At 34.6% G+C, this 20,726-nt stretch overlaps 1 protein-coding gene across 1 annotated transcript in view; it reads left to right on the top strand.

The window, feature by feature from the left end:
• LOC150079399 (uncharacterized) overlaps positions 1–20,726 on the top strand; it is a 285,562-nt gene that overhangs the window by 89,330 nt on the left and 175,506 nt on the right. The window contains exons 5-7 of the mRNA XM_090382711.1: positions 2,641–2,760; positions 7,639–7,943; positions 16,406–16,533. Coding sequence (XP_090238837.1) covers positions 2,641–2,760; positions 7,639–7,943; positions 16,406–16,533 — 553 coding nt within the window. The remainder of the gene's footprint in view (positions 1–2,640; positions 2,761–7,638; positions 7,944–16,405; positions 16,534–20,726) is intronic.

The raw sequence follows: 20,726 nt of genomic DNA on the forward strand, positions 1-20,726 counted from the left end.
TTAAGGGTGAGCTGGACAGGCATTTGGAACAAATGGAGGGGTGAAATGAGAGGGTTTTTTTTTTTTTTTTGGCTGATGCGGCATAAGCTTGCTTTTTTGCATCATATGCCTCTGATAATGCTAATAAGGCCTTGAATGGATTGAGCAGGCTCAATGCTGATGGGATTCTTCCTCTTGTTCATATTACAAACCTTAGGGGGCATAAACTGAAATTGTGGAAAGACACTTGTTGAATAGATGTGCAGAAATTTGCCTTTTGCCAGTGGGTAATTGATTGCTGGAACAAATTTCCATCTGTTGCCATAGAAGCGATAGCTTAAATAAATTCAAGGGAGAACTAGACAAACATTTGGAACAAATGGGTGGTGTATAATGGAAAGATGTGTTTTTTTTTTTTTTTTTTTTGTTTATGCTGCTTTCTGCTATAAGCTTGCTTTCTTGCATCATATGCCTCTACTAATTCTAATATGCTCATCGCTATAATTATCCTGTTAATGTAATTTAGCTATATCTTTGCTTAGTTTATTCATTCAATCAAATGGCAAACTGAAGGATGGAGGGTATTGTACTACACAATCATATATGCAAAGAAGAATTGATACAAATTATATGGGGTATGAAATTCATTGATTTTTATAATATGCTTTATTTAGCTTTTTTTATGAAAACCCAAAAAATGATAGTCATTAAGAATCTATAGTACTTCATACCGTGAATGAGCTGGTTGAGAACATGACAGAAGATACTTGCTAACGTTAGACTTCAATTTCTGTAGATTGTAATTTTCAGGAAAAACAAATAAAGAAATGTTGTTCCAGAAAATGAAAGTTGATTGAATAAACGAGGAAGAAGAAAATTTGGTTCTGTGAGTTTGAAGTTGGACAGTAAAAGGATGTTGAATAGTTGTGGAATGTGGTCAGACTGCCCTCGAAGAAAGAGCGGGAATTATAGAAGCCAATTCAGAACAGTGCCCATGGAAGTATCTATAGAAAATGCATTCAACAGAACAGAACATCTATGAAACAGAGAGGTATGCATTTTAGTTACTGCAGTGGGATTATACACTAGCCTCGAATAGAGTTACCAATAGGTTTGGTCTGGTGGGCTGTCTAGTGGCCAGCCTGTGAACACCATTTTAGAGCTTTACCCATGAAATGTAAGGCAGATTGGATATCGCCATGATGTCCGTCATAACCTAAAAAGACGTCAATTCATACTGCATGATGGAAGAGTTGGAGGTTGCCAGAGCTTTGCTTTGAATTCTAAACATGGGTTCCACCACTTCAAGCCTCCACTTAGCAAAGTTCTGGTATTGCACCGGTTGATGTGAGTCATTTACCACCTAGTATTGCCTGGTTATACAAAGGGGCAGCATTACTACATATGGTGTGAGCACTACACCTCAACCCCTGCTTACATTGGTTTGCACCTGGATGGTCACCTCCAAAATGCCAGCTTATTGACATGATATCTAAAGCATTGCTTGTTAAATTTTAGCCCACACTTCCTGTTAAGTTATGTCAACACTTGGAGGAACAATAAATATGATATAAAGTATACTCGCACTACAACTGATTACATTGCCTTGTTAGAAAAAAAATAAATTTGAGTTGAGACAGAGACCATTTTTATATAGATGATTTGTTGTAATAAGGTAACAATTAATTTGCTAGAGAAATTTAATAAGGTTACTCTTAATACATTTTGTGACTGAGGTAACTTGTTAAGGCTGCTGAATGAAAACAAAGTAATAAAGCCAGTTAAAGGTAAAGCTTTGACACTGGCTTATGCTGTTTATATGTACTTATTATCATGAGTAGAACATTCAGTACAGCTAAAATAGGTTGCTAGTAATTTGAATTGGGAAATGATTTAATTTGAATGAGGAAGAAATATTTAAACTGGCTCAACCAATTTTAAGTTTTGCTAAAGGTAAATTAGACAATTGAACTTATCAAGAAAGTGGTAACATTCTATCCATTTAATTGTAAATATAGAACTTGTATTCATAGAAAGTAAGTAGAACTTGTTTATAGAAAGGAATGATATTCTCATGACATGTGGTTCCTTAGTTGTGAAGTTATAACCATTATTATTCATCAAACTTCCAGAAATTTCTTATTTTTTTAACATATAGTAGGCAAACCTTACATAATTTACTTCAGTGATTTGACTAACTTCTGTACAGGTACAGCTTACTGAATAATATGTGCTTTTCATTACAGTGAAAAATTAGTCACATATGTGTTTCTTGGGCAATTTGTTAAAACAGAGTGAAATCCTTATAGCTAATCTTTAAAGCTGGTTTTTTTCATATCCTTATTATAAAAGTGTAATTAATTAACAAAAATATTTGATTAATTAAAAGATAGTATTTTTAAACTAGATAACATCCATACCATAGATGTTATGTTTTGAAGCAATATTAATCTGAGTTTCTATGTTATCCTTTTATTATATAACACAACATATACAGAAAGTATACTTTCTGTATATGTTGTTCTTATCCATGATACCATTTTGTAACTATCATAGATAAAGGTTCATCCTCTTTATCTTAACTCCAATTATTTCAATTTTGTTATAAAGTTGATAATTGAAAGCAAGTCTGGTTTACCTATGTTTATTTTCTTTTAACAGATCATCATGATAAATGGCTTCCTGTAAAGAGGTCAGAAAAATCACCCAAGTCAGAAATGTTTCCTGTGACATCAAAAATCAATGGTTCATGGGAGATTAAAAATGCTGGTTTATCATCAGGTTAGTTACTAAGTTACAAGTTGCTTGTATTGTATTATTCTAAATATTTGCATACCTGCCAACTTTGACAGTTCTTTTGTAAAATATACAGAAAGTGTCTTGTGGTTTTGAGATGCTTTCTTCTTTATTTGTAAATGAATTTTAGATTAGTTTTTCAAATAAACTCCCATTATAGCATTTGAGGGAACAGTCTTCAGAGAGTACTATAAGTGGGCTATTTTTAATTTTTCATAAATATTTTGAACGATAACATTGCTATTTTATTTTGCAGTGTGTATGAAGAATTGGTTTATATGTAAGTTGAAAAGTGTACTACACTTAATTTAGTGCACACTAAATTTACTACAATTGCTTTTTGGGCACATTCAATGTGAGGTTTTTTTTTTTTTTTTTTTTTACATGTTATTAAAAAGATTTTAATAAATGTATTGAAATTGGATATAATTTCAATATTTAATTCAAGTTCAATATATTTAAGAATATATTGAACTTGACTGTTTCTATGTAACTCTATTTTTTACATTATAAAATTAAATTTTCACATATTTAAATTTGTATATCCTAAAATTTTGTAGTATTTACAAATATCTGTTAAGCTTCTAACAGTTATTTGACTTAATACAGAGTAGATCTCACTCATTTATTAGAAAAAAAATTTTTTAAATAAAAATCACTTAAAAATCAATTACTTAACACTTTGATTTTTTCAACATTTTTATGTATAAAATGAGTAAAAAAATTCAGTGATTTTCTTATATTTTTAAAATTAATTAATTTTTTCTGATTCTTTTTTCTAGAAGATTCATTCTATGTTGGTTTGATTTTCTATGATTATATTATATATACTTAATTTACAAAGTTTCATTCTGCATTCACAATTTATGACTAATTATGTTTGTTAATAGGAATTTTTTGCACATTCATAAACCTTGGATATTTTTAAAATTCTGAAATAAGCTTTTTGTTTTTCACATTTTTTTCTTATTTTTTTCCCTTTAAGTTCCATAAGACTTCTTACATGTAAATCTGTATTTCTGTGTTTCTCCAATAATTTTTTTGTACTTCTCTTTCACATTCACATGAAATAACTTCTCTGTTTTTGAGTGATGTTTTAAATTTATAATATTATTTTTATATGCTTTTTTAGTCTACAATATGGGTGAGATGTGTTGAATGTACTTTCATTTTTTTCTTGCTCACATTTCTTAGAATTTTATTTCCATTTATGAAAAGACAATTTTTCTAATAATTGATAAAAAAATTTCAATATTTTTAAAATAATTTTTCCATCGAAAAATTAAAATTATTTAATTTTTTTGGAAAATAATGTAATTGATTTTGAAGCAGAAAATATGAAAAAGAAATAAATTTATTGAGGGAGACTTTTAGTCATATTTTCTTAAAAAATTTAAATAATTTTGATTTTTTGTAATTTATTTTAGGAAAATCAATAATTTTAAGGAAAAATGGGGGTGTTTTTAGAGGTGTGTGTGTGTGTGTGTGTGTGTGTGTGTGTGTGTGTGTGTGTGTGTGTGTGTGTGTGTGTGTGTGTGTGTGTGTGTGTAAAAGTATCATTAAAAGCAGAATATTATAGTGCAAGTGTACTCATACTTTTGTGTTATGTTTTTCCATTACAGACCTATGAAATGTTCATATCATAATTCATGTAATTTTATGTTTTATTGATAAAAGTCACAGTAAAATTAATAAGTCCACAGCTGTCTGTATGTATTGATACATATCTATCTGTGTTGTATACTACAAATGCTCATTCCTGATGAAATTCTCTCTGCAAGACTTGATCAAATATGAGTCAGAGGACTATGCATTTCCATTCTTTACTACTGTCATTCATGATTTCTTAAGACATTCCAAAACAGTTGGATTTATTGAGGTTCTATTGCACGAGGGCTCATGCAGCTTGCATAGTGATTATGACTGAGCTTTTCCACATTTCATTTTCCATCAATGTTTTTAAAAATTCATAAATATCATGTGGAAAAGGCCTCAGTTCAAATTCCATTAAGTTGGGAAGAATTTTGTGAGCATTTTCATGCTGTGATTAATTAGTTGGTTTCAGGGTAGGATTGTTTTTTTTTTTTTTTATCCAGCAAACAGGTTGACTCACTATGTATGTTTGTTATTATTAGTGGCATATGATGCAAAGAAGCAAGCTTATAAAGCATCAGCCAACCCACCCCCCACATCAGTTTCCACTCCTTCAATAATTTGTCTTGTTCTTCCTTGAATTTATTCAAACTGCCTACCTCCATAACACCAGATGGACGTTGTTGTTTGGTTTTAAGGAGCATTAGCAACTAAGGCCATATTGCTCCGGGGATATGCAGTGGTCATTCCCTGACCTTTCTGCATCCTCCGTATTTGGTGGGCACGGGCTCGAACCCCGGTCTAATCAAGAAGCATGTGCTACACACTGCTGCTCCTGCCCACCTGGCTACGGAGGCGCCACACCAGATGGAAGTTTCTTTCAACAGTCAGTAACTTGTTGGCTGAAGGCAAACCTCCTTACATCTGTCCTGCAACCATCCTTCATCAGTTTTAATTTATGCCCCCTCGTGTGTTAAGGCAAAGCTAAGTAATATTTGACAGGTGCTCTCAAAATATTCCAAAATGAGCATTTGCAACCTTTATACAACAGTTTTGGTAAACATGACAATTATGGCTGGAATGTTATCAGGAGCCCTCAATTTGAAGTTTTCTGAGCAGTGCAGATGGTTCTGCAAGAGTAGCTCATAGTGTCTTGCCAATGATATACAGGAATTTTTCTAGCAGGGATAAGGAGGTGATTATCCCCTTATATAAGGCAATGGTCAGGCCACACCTTGAGTACTGTATACAGGTCTGGAGGCCTCATTTTAAGAAGGATGTAGAGCTGTTGGAATGAGTGAGAAGGGCAACAAGATTAGTGAATGGAACAAAGGGTTGCTCTTATGAAGAAAGGCTTAAATTTTGCAAATTACAGTGTCTGGAGACTAGGCACCTGCAAGGTGATCTGATTGAGGTGTATAAAGCCTTGAATGGTTTGAGCATGCTCAATGCTGATGGAATTCTTACTCTTGCTCAGAATAATCATTTGAGAGGGCATAAATTCAAATTGAGAAAAGACAGATGTAGGATAGATGTGCGGAAGTTTGCCTTTAGCCAGCAGGTGGTTGGTTGGTGGAACAGAATTCCATCCTTTGTTGTGGAAGTTGATAGCCTAAATAAATTTAAGACTGAGCTGAACAGGTACTTGGAACGAATGGAGGGGTGAAATGGGACGGGTTTTTTTTTTTTTTTTCCGGCTGATGCGGCATAAGCTTGCTTTCTTGCATCATATGCCTCTACTAATGCTAATCTAACATATATTTAGATCTATGTCTGAAAGTATTTCTTAGTCTGTATGAAAAGCCTGATAGCTTCTATGATTACTTCCCTGAATGTGTCCCATTTAGCATTTGCTGCTGGCAGAATTATCAGATAGTCCCAGGTACAGAATTTAAAAATTCTCTGAGAACACAGAATACATGCAGTATACTGAAACTGCATGGCCTTAGCTATCTTGTTGCTTACTTTGAAAATAACCAACAAACCAATCATTGTGCAAGTACCTGGGAATTAGGTCAACTTGTATTCTCTCTCTACCTGGTAAACTCCTCTGGCCCCATATGGCCACCCTGTAGTGATGTGCACATAGAGAACATGCATTTGCCAACATTTTCAAAAAAGTAGACCACTGTGGGGACATAATCAACCGAAGGTGGAGAAGACAGAAAAAATAAATTAAACAGAAAGTGGAAGCAAAGAGAACTGGTCAATAAACACGTAATCAGTATATAATCAAGTAACTAATGAGCTAATATAATTAACTTTTTTTTTTCCCCTTCAAATATGGTATTGCAATAGACAAAACATTACAGTATGTTAACTATTTAAATAAAATTAATTTTACTGTAAATGAGTTGGCAAAAACCTCAGTTCTTGATGAGACAATAATGTTCTGTAGCTCTTGTAGCTGCTTATTGGAGGTGCAGGAACGAGGTAAGTTGTGGTTAACTTACTTTACAATATGAGGTCATTGCATTTTGTAGCAAACTTACACTTCCTCTAAGCTATATACTTAGCCCTGAGTTAGGCACATGGGGGTTGATTTGACCCTAACAATATTTCAGCAATTTGTATTTCATCTACTCATCCACACAGCTGAAAATTTCAGAAATCTCTGTTAATTATTGCACAATTAGAAAAAATTCATGATTAAATTAAATCTAATTATATGCACATATTGATTGGCATCTGTCCTCTGCAATTATTGATATTAAGCTCGATTTACCACCATTCACTTTCTCCATTTGGTAACACTCTGGCTTCATGACATTGTTGCATCATCTGGAATCAAACTGTTGATGTGTGTGCTCATATTTTATGCAGTGAATGTTCCTGTTATCAAAAGGCTGGCATCTAATTGCAGTGTTCATTAAAGTGGGTGGTTTTTACATATACATTTCCTTGCTGACAGGTCTAAAGGAAGTTTGAACTTCAAAAAAATGTTTTTAAAATAGAACATGGATTTTTCACAGTTGTGTTCAGAAAAGATTGAAAATAAAGGTGGCATCAAAAAATTAACAATTTTGAATTAAATGTTTTTGCTGATTTTTCAAATTTTTGCATGCTTAACTCTGAGATAACTGAAGCTTTTGCATTAAATTTATTTCAGTTCTAAAAGTAGTTATATATAGTTAATAAGCTCTATCCAAAAGAACCTTAGTATTTTGTAATTTGTGATTTCAAGTTATATAAAAATGTAGGATATTCACTCTTGCTTAGTTAGTAATTAATGTAAATGAATTTAATCTGATATTTTGTAATTCAAAATAGGTAATCCATTCAATTTTAAACTTCCTGCAAAATCCAAGAATTCCGACATAGAGAAAAACCTAAGCAGTCATCCATTTAACAACCATCATTTTCCATCAACTAGTGGCTTTAATTCTAATCAGGTAAATTTAAGTGAACTGCCAGCAAAAAAATTTAAGGACTTATTAAGTTTAAAAAATACAACCAGGGATGTAGAGCAGCCTTGCAATTCTAAAAAGCAAGTAAATCTTTGTGCTACTTTAAACCTATCAAAAGAATATGTACAAGGGAAAAGAAAACAACGAGCAAAACATACGCCAGATGAGGTAAGTATTAATGTGAATGTTAAAATTGGTAAATACTAAAACATTATTTCATGTCAGAGTGCAAAGTAACTCCCAAATTTAAAATTCTTATAAATTTTCTTATTTCATTAATCAATTTTAATGAAACAAACTTTGAAATTTTCAGTATTAATAGAGATTAACAAACATACACATGTACTTCAGAAAGTCAGAATATATTGAGTATTGCAAGAGCCTTTCATGTCCTCAAGCTATCAGTTAAAACCTTTAATGTCAATAGTTGAATTTGGTCATTTATATCAAAGAACAGTTGCATTTCATGAAATTCATTTACACTTCTAAATGCTTTTTTTACATTATCACAATGTATCCTTATATGAACAAGAATATTGTCTGCTGCTGCTCATTTGTTCAGAATATGGCCAGTTTCTTAACTGTTGTGACTAAATTGTGTCACATTCTTTCTCTAGCATTTTTAGGGCAAAATAATTGTTGCACAAAAAATTTGAATTATCTGAAAAAAGATTTCAAACTATTGCAAGCTAATATTATGTCAAAAATATGAATTATTACTTTCTAATATTATGCTGAATGTGCTATAAATAAATGCCAATGAAAATATATTTGGGCATGCAATATTGCAAAAATATAAATTTATTAAATTTTATTTGAAAGACATAACATCAGTAATACTAATCTTATAAAATATTAAATGCTAACTTAATAGCTCAACACATATTCCATGTTTTTGGCAAAATTAAATACAGGCAACCCCCATATAATACAGTACTTCTACAACACGGTTTCGCTCTAACGCAATTTATAAAATGCGGCAATTCTCGCACAACATGGTACTTCTACAACAAGGTTTCGCTCTAACACAGTTTGAGAATTGCCGGAAATCTCGCATAACACACCGTATTTTGAGATTTTGTGCTGGGAAAACCCTGCAATTATGTTAGATGTAAATTTCAACGTTTCTATTCCTTTTTGTGAATCCCTGCTGTTGACTTGCTAGTTGTTATCGCCTTTGTGATATTTTTCTAAACCACATTTCTGGAGGTCACTACCATAAAACAATTTGTAGTTTCCGCTGTATTGGTCTTTTCTGCTAGTGTAATAAATTATAAATGGGTAGTAAACTCGATCTTCTTGCATTTGTTATAGTACCAATAGCTGAAATTCTGTGGGTTTCCCCATTATTATGGTGAAATGTGTTTCCTCTTCCAAGAAATATTCAATCATATCAAAAACAAATAAATTTTCAGGAACTCATTACTCTGTATCTCACTTGTGCATATCGTGTTTGTTGCAACTTGTGCATGCCATGTTCTTTGGTATTAATTGCTTATCATTTTTACTGTTTTACATTTTAAAACAAAAAAAAAAAAAAAAAAAAAGCCAGTGAATAGAAATATCAATTAGTATGTACATATTACAGTATGTATTAATTAAGCTATGTATGTAAGCGTAAATATATTTTTATTTTGCTAACTGGAAAATATCTTCCAATTTTCACATATCTTTTAAAGCAGGGGTCCACTGTATTTTGTCGGGAAATCCCTGGGTTAGGTTCTGTGCTATTGAACTTGTGCTTGTTTGAGACCATAAAAAATAATTGTGACTTTGAAGAGTGCAGTTCGTGACTTTTAAAGAGAGCACAAGTTACATGAAAGCTAGATGCTGCAGAAGAGATTGTGCTTAGCAGCGATGAAGGGGAAGAAAATTAAATGAACGTACATTATCTCACATATAAGTATTGCAGTTTGTAAATTAAGACGTTTGTTCAGTTATTACTATTTAAGTTACAACTATTATAAAAATAAAGTTAAAAGTTTCTGATAGTTATAAAAAAAAAAAAGAGGCGTATTTTTGTTAGCCTTTGGAATGTAACCTCCCTTTTTGTACTGGTTCTTAGTCCCATATAACACTGTTTTGCATTACATGAGATTTTGTAGGAACCAAACTACCGTGTTATACGAGGGTTACCTTGTATTTATAGGTTTCCAACACATACAGTCTGTAACAGATTTCAGTTGAGTTAAGTAATCAAACAAATTCTTGACAGCATTTCTCTCTCACTTTTGAAGTGATATTAATAATTACAAGAAAGACAATATAAATCATGTTATTATCATTAGCTATATTGTGCAAGGAAGCCTGAGGCTTGTGCTGCACTAGCCAAAAAAAAAAAAAAAAAATCCTGAGTTACTGAGAGAGAGAGAAATAGAAGGGAATCACCAAGAAAGAGAAGAATGATGATATCCAGCTAGGACCCTGGGTGTGCCAAGCCCATACTCACCAGATGTGAGCCCCCAAGGTTAAATTAATAACACCATAACCACCAATGCTGGTACCTAACATCTAGGCATCATTTCATTACTCACTTGGGCAACATCATCAGACCTAAATAGGGTAGGAAAGAAAAGTACTAATTTGCAAAGGTAATACATATAACTTATAAATTAAAAATCAAATTGGTAATGACAAATAAAAATGTTTGGTGTTAATAACAAAATTTATTTATTTATTTTTTCTAGAGCTGTTGGTTCTCAAGTAGGGATAGCAAGGGGTACCTCGGGCATTGCATCCAAAATGGCAGATTTTCACGTGTGTAGTTTTTAGTAAAATATTTATCAGCTAATTGTGAAATCATTTAGATTCTAAATGATATATGCATATTTATGATATTCCTATTTTTACTATTATGAGGAGAGAGAGAGAGAGAGAGAGAGAGAGAGAGAGAGAGAGAGAGAAGTAGTAGAAGTCCAGACTTATGGCTGAATATCAGATGTGGCAGTGTGATTGCAGAGAGCCATTGAGATCTGTACACAGCTCAGGCGATGGGGAGAACAGTCGGGCCTGTATTACTGTGGGTACCAGTGCAATCACTAGAATCTGTTGCAGTCACGCGGCTGTGTCCAATATTTAGATGGGAGATTCCCAGAAATGCGTTGTGTTGTTCTGCAGTGACAGTTTTTTTTTTTTTTTTCTGCGTAATTATTTTTTATTTTTATTTCCCAACATCCAATCATGAATAAATTTTTAGTAAGAGGAACAAAAAGAAAGTAGATTCTACCAAGAGAACAGAAAATCCTGTGAAAAGATGCAAAGACAAGGCGAGAGAACCTCAGTATGAGACCAAGTGGCAAGTGTGGTCATGACCATTCACCAAGTCATTCTACAAGCAAATCAGCTCTAGATAAGAACCAAACAAAATGACAACATTATCAAAATTAATATTTGTAATATGGCTTCTATTATTGTGGTGATGGGCAGAATCAAATCCCTCTGTGTTTAATATGTGAACAGAAACTGTGTGAAACCTCTACTGATGAGATATTTTGAAAGAAATCATCGAGACTTGAACTGTAAATCCACTGCTTATTTTGAAGAGAAAAAGAAGTGTTACATAAAGACTTCATTTGTGAGTCATAAAAAAGAATTACAATATTCAGACCTGACAAATCAGCAAAAGTAAAACAGGTGCTGCTCTCTAATGACACTGTAAAAAGAAGAATTTTACTTTGCTCAGCCGATCTTCTCAGTGAACTCATTCGTATGCTTAAGTTGTCTCCTTATTAACCTTGCAACTCAATGAGAGCACTGATGTTGGTAGCCTAGCTGTGTTGTTGGTATTTGTTCGATACCTGTATGATGGTGAACCATGTGAAGACATTTTTATCTGTGATAATTTGAAAATGACTATAGGAGCTGATATTTTTGAAAAAATTGACAGCTTTTTTGTGCTCATGAACTTGACTGGAAGAAGTGTATTGACATGTATACTGACGGTGCCAGGGCTAGGTAGGGCCCTATTTCAGGTGTTGCTACTGCTTTGATTCTCATAACACCTTTTTTGTTTGGGGTTTTCAAAAAAAAAAAAAAAAAAAAAAACCAACAAAGTGAGTAATTACGGACATTTTCAGCTTTAATTCTTGCTTGGAGTCAGTTGTTAAAGCCGTAATGCAGGACCATCTTGACATGAATGCAGTTATATGGTGATTACAGTATTGCTTTCTTGAGGGGAAAATTTTGACTTACCAGTCTGATTAACTACCATGACATGGTCACAGGAGAACTGTATGAAAAAAATAATTTCAACATCATATACTTTGGTTTCATTAATGCTTTTTATACTATTCCACATGAGAAACTGCTGACAAATTGAACAGTGTGGCATTAGGGGCAAGTTACTGCTATGGTTAAAGGTATGTTGAGTGATAGGAGACAGAGTTCTTCATGAACTAATTATTAATGGGGCCCTTACTGTTTTCAGGATTTATTAACGATATTGATGAAGGCATATCGAGTTTAATGTCAAGTTTGCTGTCTAAGGACTCCAGAATAGTATACTGATTTGGTAGTACCACATTCAAGTTAGGTGGGAACAAACAGAAAATACCTAATAGTACAGTCTGAAATGAAGTTTTCTGAGAGTGTAGACAGGTTGCTGCAATAGCTAATGGGATTCTGATGATGATGATATATAGGTACTTTGTCGGCAGGGACAAGGTAATTATCTCACTGTATAGGGGAGCAGTGTGGTTAGGCCCTCTTGGAGTACTGCATACAGGTCTGGAAGCCTCATTTTTGGAAGATTGTGAATCTGTTGGAACACATAAAGAGAGAGAGAGAGAGAGCAACAAAATTAGTCAGGAACACTAAAGGCTACTCTTACCAAGAAAGACTGCAATTGTGCAAACTAGGAATCTGAGGAGACCTGATTGAAGTGGTTAAGGCTTTAAATGGATTGATAAATAAATGTTGACAGCATCCTCTCTCAGAATGCTCAAAAGGGGACAAATTTAAACCCCTCAGAACTTTTTTGACTCTTTGAACTTAACTCTTTCCATTATTAACTCGACTAACAGAAAAATAATTTTCCTTGCTGATTTAATGTTCACATTTAGCTCCAATTTCAGCTACCTTCCCAGCATCTCCTCCTAGAAAGCTAGGTAGAGTAAGTTCACGTATTACTAATGGCATTACATGGTTTGTTCATTTACCTACTATAATATCAAACAATCCTAAATACACACCTAGTCTCTGGATCTTTTCCTCACTAACAACCCTCCAGAGTATACAGTTGTTCTCTGGGGATACTTCAGATTACAGATTTGGGTCTCTTCTCCAGTGGAATCCCTGTCCCCACAGCCATTCTCAACCTTGTCATTTGGTATTCAACAATGCCAAACAGTTATAAACAAATTGTTAATAAGTGCAAGCTAAATTTTGCAAGTCGAAAAATAGGAAACTTTCTCTTGTTAAAATGGTAATTGAGCCTTCTGATCTCTTGTCAAAGCCGATAGCTGCAACTTTTATCCCTCCATACCTGCACATCTGTTACATTTTGATGGTTATCTGGCATCTTCATCAAAAGATAAAGCTGACTTAATAGCATATTACTTTTTCTCTGTTTTATTGGTGACCTTGGTAAATCTTATCCTACTGTATCAAACATATCCACTCAGTTCCTCCATTGGTTTTGTGACAAAGAGAGATTAAAAGAATCATGAATAATCTTGATATCAAGAATTCACTAGGTTATGCTTATTCTTAAAACTTGTTCTCTAGAGTTAACTCCTGTTTTGTATTGCTTCTCCCCCCCACAGTTTCTTTTTCTTCTGATGTTTTTCTATATGCATGAAATTTAATCAAGCATGGTCAATTCTTAAAGAAAATGACAAATTCCTTCTTCCAGTTATTGTCCTGTTTCAATTACCATAACCCTTTTTAGAGTAATTGAAAAATCCATCAGCCATAACCTTTAAAAATATCTCGAGGCCTCCCGTCTGATTAATGATTGCCAAGATAGATTTCATCAGTACTGATCTGCTGGTGTTGATATATTGGTTTATGTTATTACTCATCTGTAGACAGATTCCATGGAAAAGTTTGATGAAACCCAAGCATCCGTCCTTGACTTTTCAAAAACTTTGTTGTTTAGTAAAAGGCCTTGTAAGCAAGCATTCCATCTTATGGAATTCTTTCTGATCTTTGTAATTGGGTTACCACTTTCTTCTCTAACAGCTTACTGCATGATGGTAAATACTACTCCCTCTTCTAATTTTTCAAATAATACTGGAGTTCTCCAAGGTTCTTCTCTTTTACCCCTTTTTTTTCCCTTTCCTTCTGTGTATTAATGATCCCCTCCCACTGACCTGGAAATGATATCCATAGTTTTGTTGAAGATAGTACACTACATTCCACTTTGGCAAACCCTGCTCGAGAAATATTCAAAAAGAGCCATTTTTTTGAATATCCAACAATTTCTTAAAATTTTGATTGTCAATTAATTTTTTAGTAGAGCAAAGAAAACTTAACTTCAAAACCTAGATTTATAGACAAGAACCATCTTTTTTATACTTTTTTACATACATGCACATCTTTATTGTGGAAATCTCTGACTTCTGTTCCTTTTTGTCTTAAGCATATCACACATATTGCTTCCAGTGCATCAAAAAAAAAACTAGAATTTCTCTTATGTTCTTGATATTATTATTTTTTTTTTTTTCTCAGCAGTTGCTGATTCTGCAAAAATTACTTTTTTTTTTTTAACCATTTCCCTTAAATATTTTCTTAGTGTTGTTGGGGTGTATGTGTTGTATCATTGCAATATTTTATTTAACCGAAAAAGAAAAAAAAATACACTAGGAATGTCAGTGCATGTGATATGTAAATGCAGCCTTGTAGCTCTCCAAGAAGGTAGTAGTAGTAGTAGTAGTGGTGGCATGTGATGCAAGAAAGCAAGTGTATGAGCTTATGCAGCATCAGCCAAAAAAAAAAAATAATAAATAAATAATAAAAAAAAATCGCACCATTTCCTCCAAATGCCTGTCCAGTTCCTGCTTAAATTTATTCAACCTATCAACTTCCACAACGACAGATGGAAGTTTGTTCCAGCAATTAACCACCCGCTGGCTAAAGGCAAATTTCCGCACACCTATTCTACATCTGTCTTTTCTTAATTTGAATTTATGCCCCCTTAGGTTTGTAATCTGAACAAGTGGAAGGATCCCATCAGAATTCAGCGTGCTCAACCCATTCAAGGCCTTATACACCTCAATCAGATCACCGCGCAGGTGCCTAGTCTCCAGCCAGTGCAATTTGCAGAACTTAAGCCTCTCTTGGTAAGAGGATCCTTTCATTCTCCTCACCAATCTTGTTGCCCTTCTCTGTACACGCTCAAGCAAATCGACATCCTTCCTTAAATGAGGCCTCCAGACCTGTATGTCGTACTCAAGGCGCGGCCTGACCATTGCCTTATACAGAGGGACAATTGCCTCCTTTTTCCTGCTAGCAAAATTCCTATATATCATTGACAGAACCCCATGACTTGCCCTGGCAGCCTGTCTGCATTGCTCAGAAAACTTCATATCTGACTGCACAATTACTCCCAGGTCTTTTTCATTTTCTACCACCTTAAGTGTAGTACCACACAGTTGGTACCTTTCTCTCGGGTTACTTCTACCCATATGCAGTACTTTGCATTTGTCAAGGTTAAATTCAGTTGCCACTTCTTAGCCCATCTACCCAAATTATCTAGATCCTGTTGCAGTAGCACACTGCCATTACTGTCATTAACAACCCTGCAAACCTTTGTATCATCTGCAAACTTCAACACTAAGCCTGATATACCTTCATCAATATCATTGATAAATATACAAAACAACAGTGGACCCAACACCGAACCTATGGGACTCCACTAATAACATTAGTCCACGAAGAGCAGCACCCATTGATTACCACACTCTGTCTTCTCCCACTTAACCATCCTTTTATCCATTGTAGCAACTTACCCTTAATATCATTCTGCTCCAATTTGTACAATAGTCTTCCGTGCGCAACAGTGTCAAAAGCTTTCCTGAAATCCAAATATATGATATCAAAGTTATTTTTTGCATCCAGTTCCTTTGTAACCACATCATTTACTTTCACAGTATCTCGGGAGAATGCGATACTCACTCTGTATGGGTTTCCTTTAACATTTTTTGATATATTTCCTCTTCCAGCCCTCAGTTTTTTTTAAACAACCTTATGCCAAAATGGAAAACCTGTTACAATTTGGAATTGTTATAACATATGGCTGAACAGTCTCGTGAGTAGTGCCTCTATAGGTAGTCACATGCAAGTGGCATATAACTTGAAATGCTCATTTTAGGATAAAAAAATATGGACATATATACAACTGATAAAAAGTAGATAAAGAAATATAAAATGTCCATAGTAATAGTGAATTAAAAATAATAATAAAAAATAAGTAAGTGTCAAAGATGCTATACTTGTATTATAGAATTGTTTTAACACATGAATTCCCTAAAATACCATGGCTATAATGTTTTTTTCTTTGTTTGGGTAATGAACATGCATGATTTAGAATTAACTTTTGATGTCATTTCAAAAGAGATGTATTTCTTCATTAACTAATTTAACTTTATATCAATCCCACACTTGAAGATATCATGTTTTAATTCGTATAGGCAATACGCCTTGAAGAAAGAGAACGGTATAGGATGCTGTTACAACAGTACACATCTGAACCGCTTTTTGAGCCTGTGCATTCATTGCCAGTTATGAAAGATGCATCTATGCAGACTGATACATTCAGGTAAAATTTTTAGAGATTAATATAATTAATGTCTTTTTATGTATTAATAATATTTTTTTACAATAATAACTCTTTCAGTAAGTTGATGTTTGAATTTATGAATACAGCCATAACATGAGTTCGATTAATACCTTTTTCGGTTACTGCTACTTGAAAAAATTATACCACTTTTTACTTTATGCGATGAAAGTTTCCAGTTAATGCTATCTTTTTTATGTGATAGTTGAAAAAGATTTGAATCATGTGCTAAGCATTTGACGGCCAATAAACAAGCATTTGTCCGCTGCCCGCCTCAGTGTGTTCCATCGGAAGCATACGTGTTACTTGTTTGTCTCCTGCTAATAAAGTCACATGCAGATGCATTTAAAAATTAATTTTCTACCCCCTGTTAATTATGGATAAAAGAAAGAGTGAAAAACAACATGATTGCAATTAAAAAAAAAAACAAAGTTATTACTTTAGCTTGAAAACTTGAAGTTATTAAAAAACATGAAAGTGGTGCAAACCACGCAAAAATTGTAAGAGATCTAGGATACAGCGAGTCTACGATATGCGTAAAGGACAAATACAAAGAGAAACGCAAAGTTTTATCAACTTCTTTTGTTTTACAAAATACAAGAAACAGAACTCCAATAATGATTGAAATGAAAAGTCTTTTATCAATTTGAATAGAAGATTGCAGTAAAAAAAGAATTCCATTATCTAAGGACGATCAATTCGGCTCTGGAGAGATTGTGCAAGGCTCAAGGAGTAGAATTTTTTTTCAGCCTGGTCTGTGTTTGTTAACAGGAGAGACAGCTTCTACAGGGATGTGGGATACACTTAAATACAAAAGGTGCAAGAATATTTGCTGATACTATCGAGGCAGTGTTAGGTGCTTTGGAAAACTGATAGATTGGAGGGGATACACAGACTAATAGATTAACAGTAGCCACTGGCAGAGGTGAAAGTGATTCTTGCACTACTTCTATTGGAATGAGCAGCAGCCTGGAAAATAAGATGGAGGGGATTTCAGAGACTGCTGGGAGTCATTGCGATACAAGTAAACACGTGGGTTGTGTTAGGGTAGCTAAGAATAGAAACAGGTGCATGTATACTTGCGTGTACACCAATGTTAGGAGTTTGGTAACTAAATTTGATGCATTTGAGGTGTTGGTCAAAACATCAAAGGCAGATATTGTTGGGATATCAGAGATGTGGTGTCACACAGATATAAGGAATGCAGAACTGGAATTTGGGGAGTACAATGTGTACAGGAAGGATAGACAGGATAGGAAGGGAGGAGGGGTTATGCTATTAGTTAAGAAACACATAAAATCCAAGGAAGTGAAGCCAGTGGACATCGCTGGACAGTGCATTGTGGAGTCAGTTTGGTGTGACATAAGCACTGGGAAATCAAAATTGAGAGTAGGAGTGTGTTATAGGCCTAATGACTTAATGAGTATAATAAAAAACTGTACAGGGAAATAGTGGGCTAGTAAATCAGAGAGTCTTATAATGGGGGATTTTAATTTCCCAGATATTGACTGGAATTTCTGGGTTGGTCACTCATACGCTAGCTGGAAGATGCTGCGGCCAGGTCATCAGAACCCCACAACACTTATTGCTCCCTATACAGACTACAGGCAGCTAATATACGCTAAATTACTGTCCCAATGGTAACAATTTTGGCATGAGCAAGTCACAAACAAGCTCTATCAGATAAAGCCTGTAATCCGACATTGGCAGTCTAGTCTGCGCTAGAATCGCAGAGAGGAAGTTGTTTTTAGCTCGCCTCCGCATAGGACTCAGTCATCTTACACATGCATTTCTGCTGAGGGCAGATGACTGTCCTATGTGTGAGAACTGTAACACCTATTTAAGTATACGTCACATTTTAACCGAGTGTCCATGTTTTAGACACAAACGTGATTTTTATTTTACCACTTTTAGTCATCTGGCTGAGCCTTATACACTCAGTCAGATTTTATCCGACAATGACAACGTGTCTGCTGTTTTTAGCTATTTAAAATCAGTAAACATTTTTACTCGTATTTAAAATTTACCTTTTATTGTTATTTCTTTGTTGATATATTTTTTACTTTTATACCTTTTATATCTATGTTATATCTCAACATAGTGGCCTAACTAATTAGGTCAGTGAATGTTTAACTTTTTATATGACCTCGATTTGGCACATTATAGTCTTAGTTGCTTATGCAACAATAAAATACAAATCAAATCAAACTCATACGCTAGCAAGGCTTTTGTAGATTTATTGGATGATTGTTTTCTACATCACCATGTTCGAGAGGCAACTAGAGGGAGTAATACTCTTGATCTGATTATCAGTAGTGATTCTTCGTGCATTATAAATCTGCAGATAAACGAACCACTAGGTGGCAGTGATCACAGTGTGCTCAAGTGGGATTTACTCAAAGAGATAACTACCATCAGGGGTAAAGGGAAGGGTTTTTGCTTTCGTAAAGGTGACTACAGAGGTCTGAGACAGTATTTAAATTCTATACAGTGGGACCAACTGATGATGTTACCAACAGCAAAATAAAACGGGAAGGATTCAAAGAATTAATCTTGGAAGCTACTAGGCTTTACATACCAACTAAGAAATATTGTTCAAGGTTTAGGCCTAAATGGATGTCAGATGAACTAATGAGACATATGTCAGAGAAGAAAAATGCATGGGATACATATAAATTAATGTGTGACATGGAAGCCTATGATAGATATAAGCTGGTCTGTAACCAAGTCACAAAGAAGGTTAGGCAGGCAAAGGCAGATTATGAGAAATCTCTGGCAAAGGATGCAAAGAAAAACAGCAAAGAGTTCTTTACCTATGTAAACTGTAGAAGGAAGTGGATGATTCAGATTGGTCCACTGGATATCAGTGGTTCAACTGTTGATGATCCTGCTCAGGCGGCTAACAAACTAAATGAGTATTTTGCATCTACATTCGCACATGAGGAGTTATTCAGGGAGGGGAATGCCAGAGGGTGAATTAAACTCGGGCAGTGAGCTAGATGATTTTTTAATAGCTGAGAGGAAAGTGGAGGAGAAATTGTTGAAGATAAATATAAGAAAAGTGCCTGGGGTGGATGGGATCTAACCAGTTATATTAAAAGAGGCAGAAAAGGAAGTAAGCAAACCCTTAGGCATAATTATGAGAGCTTGCTTGGACTCAGAGAAGGTACCTACAGACTGGAGATGTGCAAATGTGACTCCAATTCACAAAGGAGGATCAAAGGGCGACACAAGTAATAATAGACCTGTCAGTTTAACTTCTGTTCCAGGGAAATTAATGGAGGCACTGGTTAAAGAAGCACTGCAGGATCATCTAGGCGAGTTTTCAGTTATAGCTCGGACACAGCATGGTTTTGTTAAGGGGAAGTCTTGTCTGACCAATTTGATTGGATACTATGATGTGGTCACAAAACAACTGGATGCAGGGAATAACTTTGATATCATATATTTGGATCTTAGCAAGGTTTTTGATACTGTTGCACATGGAAGACTGCTGACCAAATTGGAGCAGTGCGGCATTGGAGGCAAATTGCTGCTATCGATAAAGGGATGGTTGAGTGGGAGAAGACAGAGTGGTAATCAATGGACACTGCTCTCCGTGGACTAAAGTTATTAGTGGAGTTCTTCGGGGTTCAGTTTTTCTGTATTTATAAATGATATTGGTGATGGTATATCAGGCTTAATGTCAAAGTTTGCAGATGATACGAAGGTTGGCAGGGTTGTTAAGGGCACTAATGACAGTACGCTTTTGCAACAGGATCTAGAAAAGTTGAGGAGATGGGCTGAGAGGTGGCAAATGAAGTTTAACATTTACAAATGTAAAGTACTACATTTGGGAAGCAGTAACCCCAGAATAATGTACCAACTCTATAGTGCTACACCGACAGTGTAGATAATGAATCGGACCTGGGGGTAATTGGCAGGCAGATATGAAGTTTTCTGAGCAGTGCAGATGGTCTGCAAGAGTAGCTCATGGTGTCTTGTCAATGATGTACAGGAATTTTTCTAGCAGGGATAAGGAGGTTATTATCCCTCTTATATAAGGCAATGGTCAGGACACACCTTAAGTACTGTATACAGGTCTGGAGGCTTCATTTCAAGAAAGATGTAGAGCTCCTGGAATGAGTACATGAATGGAACAAAGGGTTGCTCTTACGAAGAAAGGCTTAAGTTTT

This window comes from Mastigoproctus giganteus, chromosome 10 (assembly GCF_048544385.1).
Source record: "Mastigoproctus giganteus isolate SK-2022 chromosome 10, ASM4854438v1, whole genome shotgun sequence".
NCBI lineage: Eukaryota > Metazoa > Arthropoda > Arachnida > Uropygi > Thelyphonidae > Mastigoproctus > Mastigoproctus giganteus.